We start from the raw sequence: 6,206 nt of genomic DNA on the forward strand, positions 1-6,206 counted from the left end.
TCACCCCTTGAGGCAACATGTCGGAAGCCCACCCCAGCTGCAACGAGATTTACATGCAAATCAGATTATTGGCGGGGCAATGCAGACTGACACGTCAGAGTGAAGGGGGTGGAGGGGAGGGAGGGGCTTTGCACCTGGGTGACGCAGTGGCGACCCCATCTCCCTCCCCGCTGCATGCAAACGCAACCCCTCCCCCTCTTTCTCCGTCACCCTATTTCCTCTTTCTTTCCCTCATATTCTGACTGGTTATCATGAACTGATTTGAACATGATTGCTAGATTATAAAGTCTGGCTGGCTGTGGGGGACCGGTGTATAGCTCGCTACAGGTGCTATAAGCGAGGCGACTCCCGACACGACACGGAAAAATGAGGGGGAAAATGTAAGAAACGCATTGCCATGCAACCAGCTGGTTTGAAGCACTTTGTCGCCCTAATGGGATCTCCCCCTTCTCCTCCTTCTCCTCCTCTCCTTTCTCTCCCTTCACCTTGTCGCCACGCAGCGCTCGGCGCCGCCGCCGCGCTCTGTCGCGCGCAGTCCGGTGTTGAAGGGCGGCCCAAGTGGAGGGTAAGTGAGTGGGATGGAGTGAAGTGGGGGGGGGGTGGCCCACCCGCTCATCAGTTATAATTGCGTCCCCGGCTCGGATTGACCCTCTCAATCCCGGAGAGTAGGCGAGAGCTGGAGGGAGAAGAAGAAAGGACAAGAGAAATGAATGAACAAAAATAAAAGAGGACAAAAGGGGGAGAGGGAGTTTGCCGTGCCGAAATAAAGTACCCGTAAAAGGGGATGGAATTTGAATCATAACGAGGAAAAAGACGATAAGGAATGGCACAAGCGAACGGAAGCGAATGAATAACATCACCACAATGATAAATCCCAATGATGAACGTACAACATCATAATCCAAAAACCAATCGAAATCAAATTACACTGTCAATCAAGGGTGTTCCTGTTCAGCAACCGTGTGACTTAAGTAGCACGCGACCCTAGAGCCTGTGCGACATAACCTAAGGTACACGCACAGCTGCTGGATACCTTGTGGTGAGACCCTTGTCCTAGGTTACTCTGTTCAAGGCAGTGCACCAGGGCCCATTCCATTAAAGGATAGGTGTCCTATTTCTGGACACATCCTGTGTCCCTCTATTGCAGACTATGGCTCTTCCCTGTACAGATGATAAGTCAACACTCGGGTTTGCAGTGTAGAAATCAATGCTGCCGGTGATTGTGAATCGTAAACCCATTCATCGTGGTGGGGTTTCGGCTGCACGGCAGTGCATGGGGACGGTTGCCCTCCGGTCGGCCCCACCAGCCACACCAGGTCCTGTGTCCTCCACCCTACCCACCCCAGCAGCGCCCAGCACTTTATCTTGCAGCGGTCGCCCCGATATCCCCGCCGGCTCGGCTCTGCTCGGCTCGGCTCTGCTCTGCTCGGCTCGGCTCGGCTCGGCTCGGCTCTGCTCGGCTCGGCTCTGCTCGGCTCTGTTCGGCTCGGCTCGGCTCGGCTCGGCTCCGGCCCGCGGGTGGAGCTACGAAATTAAAAGGACAATACAACTCCATTACGCGGGGGCAGAGTGTTACACGGAGCAGGCCGGGGCGGCCAGGCCGGGGCGGCCAGGCCGGGGCCGGGCCAGAGCTCTGCCTGCAAACTCCCGACAATACGAGTCGGCGACAATAGTAACTACAAACACAAAGACTGCTGCTAGGCCCCCACCCCCACTCGTCGCCGCTTTTGGCTGGTGTTGGCAGTCCTGACAGTGAGCATGTGTAGTTCGGTCGTCGTCCCGCAAAATACTTTTCAACTGTTCACGTTTGTAAACACAGATACTAGACACCGAACACAACATGCCATTAAAACCACCGCACTGAGGGCTATGCGGTCACAGGGTCGTTGGCGACGTCACCGACCCTACGTCCTGCACACTCTGGATGTAGCACTACAATTTTACCCTCAAAGAAGAAAACACGTTGTCAAGAAGTGCCAGTGACAAAACTTGTATCAAATATGAGATTAAACGTGCTTAACCTTCTCAAAAAAGTCGCTTTTTGTGGACGAAATCGTTTCTCCCCATTTAGAGAATAGCTGTTGCAACACCTACCCCCTCGGTTGCTGTGGCCGGTGTTGAGAAGGGCGGTCCACAGACCCTTTTCTTTATTTGTTTGCTCAAACTGTACCACATTTAGGAGTGCGGGCGGGCCTGCCTACGTTGCTCACCGTGGCACCTTACGAATATCATGCAACCCCGCCCCTGTGGACAACCAACCCTGTATGTAACATTCGAGCCTTTCCAGCTTCGATAATGGTAATGGTACCACTTCGGGAACGCGATAATGCTTATTAAGGGCCGCCCGACAAAGGGGGCGGCGAAGAACAAGTTACCTAGACAAATTGGCTGGGTTTTGCAGATCCGATTGCCCACCTTTCAGGCGGCTATCTCAGGCCGACAACCGCCCGTGCCTGTGCCAAGCGCCAAGCGCCCAATGAACATAGCCACCCCTCCACAACATCATGTTCCAGACAAGCCATCTACCACCACGCCGGGCCCGGATCGGGCCGCTGTTCCTGTTTCTTTATCCTGTGCACGGCCCAGCCAGCCCGGCCCCGACCAGACCGGCGGCCGCGAGCAGCGGCTCAGCCTCGGATATAAACGGCCTCTCTCCAGGCCTCGCCCACCCGGCCCCGCCCCGGCCCGCTGCCGGGGGCCAGGCACTCTGTACTCCTGTCGTCAATCTGTGCCCCACCGCCACTGGGGCCTGGGCCTGAGGCTCGAGCCGCCGCCTCGGCTCTGGGCGGCGGGTTGCGGGGTGCGGCGGGGCGACGCGGCGTGGCCCATAGCCCGGAGCTGGAGCGGGCGCGGGAGGGAGGTCCCGCCACTCCGCCACCCTCCCCTCCCTCTCCCCTCTTCCTTCCTTCCGCCACCTCCTCCTCCTCCTCCTCCTCCTCCTCCTCTCAGCACCTCGACTCGACGCGTAAATGAGTTCCTTTGTGAGCGAGTTTCCCCGAATGATTGGAGCCCCAGCCCTGCCGGGGCCCCTGGGGCCCCTGGGCCGGGGGACCGCCGGGCCGGGTGAAGCTGGTGAAGCTGGTGAGGCTGCCACATCCCGTTCCACAACCACCCGGAGGGAAGTGCGGCGAGGCGTAGTGGGGCGTGGCGTGGCGGGGCGGGCGGGCGAGGCGGAGCGGGGCAAGGCGGGGGCGGCTCCGGATCAAGCCGTCCGTCAGCGGACTGTCGGACAGAACGCCCGGCCCGGGCACATGCAAGCCGCAATCTCCTCTCAGCAACCCGATGGAGAAGCTTTCCCCATCCCTCCCGAGTGGATATCCCCCCCCCCCCGTCACTACCGCCCGTCGCACTGGTCCACTTGAGCCGCAGGGCCGCAGGCACATCTTGGTGAGCTCCACCTCCCCGGCAAGATAAGCTACTCGTAGTGCAGCGGAGCAGCACGCAGAGCACCAAGACCGGCCTGGGCTGCTGCTGGGCTCAAAGTGCCAACGTTACTATATCGACAGGTTTACCCTCGGGTTTACCCCAATCATGAACACCTTTAGGCACTGCGAGTCCAGAAAGTATGTCCATTTTTCTCAGATTCATTCGGCAAATCAGAGGGTACTCGGCGCCTGCGAGAGTCGAGGTAGGCCACCCCGCAGTACACGTATGCACTGCAGACAAGATGTTGCCTTCCCATCAGGCGCTATAAGAGCTTGCTTGGGCTGAAACTTGGCAGGTTCGCAAAGCGAATGTCGGACGGGACGTACTTTGTGGATCTGGATGATCCCCGTCAGGTTCTGCTGTTGGATCGTAACGCTAAAAGGCCACAGGAAGAGGCCTCCACAACTGATTCCGTCAGGCCAGCTCTGCTGCGAACTGGACGTTCATCAAAGGTTTATCGCTGTGCTCTCTTTCTGTTGGCAGGTGGCCGCCTCGCCATGGCAACGCAGTACATGACCGAGAGCCGCTACCCGCAGATGCAGCTGCCCTCGGGCTTCAGGTCGGTATACAAGAGAGGGACGGAGCTGTTGGGGTGGGTCGCGCGCCTGGTCGCCGGGGCCCGGGTCGTGGGGTAGGTCGCGCAGGGCGGGGTGTGGTGGCGGGGTGTAGCTGGGTGTCGGCGGACCCATTCGGCACGTACAATCCAAGACTGAATTACCGAGGCCACTTTGGCACGCCACTCGCACCCGGCCACGCAACGCTACGCCAAGCAGCACAGTCAGCTATTTGGGCGGTAACCGGGAGCAGAGTCGACGTCACAAGGGGGGGGGGGGGCACGGGCCAAACAAGGGAGCCGAAGAAGGGAACACTTTGCTGTTCTAATTTTCGATACCTTGTTGTAGCGAGAGAACGCTGCGTATGCTAATTTTCGATACAGGTCTGCACTGCCTTTGCAGCTGCAGCAGCAAGGGGGGATGCATGCCGCCCACGCACCCAAAGAATTCCGCAACATACAGTCCGGACGGGTTTCCGGAGCGCAAACTGCCGGGTTCTCGCTCCAACGAGGCGTGGCGGGGCGTGGTGGGTGGCGCATGCAGCAGCGTGCGTGGTGGGGCCGAGGCATGCTAGCTGCTCCAACTTAATCCCACGCGGCCTGCACGGCTCCCGCCTGCCCCGCCCCACCCCGCAGCAGGTGCGGCGCCAGTTACAACGGCAGCTTCTCGCCGCAGAGTTACGCCCTTGTTGATGTTTGGCCGCCGAGGCGTGCGTCGGGCTGGTCGCCAGGCGCCTGCCCGCGAGAACGCCTGCCGGGTAGGCAGACCCGCCGGGCGCGGCTGGCCGGCGGGCTGGCCTATCCCGCCCCGCCACGCCCCGCCCCGCACCCCGAACACGCCCCTGTCTGTAGCAACACGGTTGTAGCTACAGCCGACAGTGCCCGAGTCAGCTTAAACTGAACAGTCTATAGACGAATTCATTACTTCCTCCAATGCTAGAATATCAAGCAGAAGTATAAACAGCACTAAGAACTAAAGCGAAAACGAAAGATATCAATGCCTCTCCGAAGCTCTCGCCTTGTCCAAGCGCTCGGAGGGACAGGGGGCCGCGGGGCCCCGATTCAGGAAAGAATTGCCCACCCTCCAGGCGTTTTCAGTGACTGTCATCGACCCCCGCCTAGATTGACACGGCGTCACTTCTTCGCTTTAGAAAGGATTTATGGGCCTGGGGTCAAAACGAGCCTAAACCCAAAGTCCTCGTCACGACAGACGCATTAGAGAGAAGCCGTGGCTTACCTCGCAGGCGTCCAAGCGACAACTCGTGTCGCGGCGACAAGTGGTCACAAACACGTGGTCCCAAATGGGGCAACAAACGATGTCCGACGCCACCAGCCACACGCCCCTTTTGTAGTTAAACAGTTGTAGCTACAGTCGACATGACCGCATGCAGCTTCATCCGAACCAAAATTGTCGGCCCTAAGATCAACTCCCGGGCGGGGCGAATTTTTTCTTTGTCGCTTTTTGTCTCCCGTCAGGCAGGACCGAGCTGAGACTTCGGTCCCGGAGGAGCCAGCTGTTAGCCGAGCGTGTTAAAGCGTGCTCGTTGGCAGACCGTGGCCATGGTCGATAGTTCTAATCCCGTCCGCGATCATTTTTCCTGCTGTGCTGGCCAAGTGTCTTCGGGGGTCAGTCACAGCTGAGATCTGGATGCCGCAGAAAATGGCGCTCTATCGTTCCGTCGTGGGCAAGTCGGTAGCGTCCGGGCCCGGTATGAACATGGTCGCGGGTTCGAATCTCGGCCGGGTGATATTTTTCGCGCTCCGCTGGCCATGACTTTACGCCCGTGCCACACCTGATGTGATGGGCCGGTACGCAAACAGTCGCTGGTTCGAATCTAGTCGAGGGAGGGAACCCTTTTGCCCCTCTGCCAGCCATATGTTTCGGGGTGTGAGCCACTCTCAAGCTTCAACTTTGCAGAAGTCTCATTGGCTCAGTTGGTAGAGCGCGCGCCCGGGACGCGGATGGTCGTGGGTACGAATACTGACCGAAGCTCATTTTTTCCTATTTAGTGGTTTACAGGGTGGGGACCAAGGGTAAGGACAAAAGACCAGCCGACATGTGGATGTAGACTTGACCGCCTACTCAGCACCCCCCCCCCCCCAAAAACTAATCAAAATGTTCGCCCCGACCGGGAGTCGATCCCCTGGCCGACAGTGTCTTGGGCACCACGCACGAGCGCGCTCGCCTCTCGCCTGTCGGCTCCACTTGCCAGCGGAGAGTTCAGAA

General features: G+C 58.8%; 1 protein-coding gene across 2 annotated transcripts in view; it reads left to right on the forward strand.

Annotated features, from left to right (window-relative positions):
* The window catches only part of LOC113216139 (uncharacterized), a 52,704-nt gene that overhangs the window by 38,248 nt on the left and 8,250 nt on the right, over positions 1-6,206 (forward strand). For both annotated transcript variants that reach the window (XM_052266586.1, XM_026435888.2), the window contains one exon: positions 3,910-3,985. In XM_052266586.1, coding sequence (XP_052122546.1) covers positions 3,924-3,985 — 62 coding nt within the window. In that variant the 5' untranslated portion in view covers positions 3,910-3,923. The remainder of the gene's footprint in view (positions 1-3,909; positions 3,986-6,206) is intronic.

The sequence above is a fragment of the Frankliniella occidentalis genome, unplaced genomic scaffold, assembly GCF_000697945.3.
Source record: "Frankliniella occidentalis isolate FOCC.00 unplaced genomic scaffold, Focc_3.1 Scaffold41, whole genome shotgun sequence".
Lineage (NCBI taxonomy): Eukaryota > Metazoa > Arthropoda > Insecta > Thysanoptera > Thripidae > Frankliniella > Frankliniella occidentalis.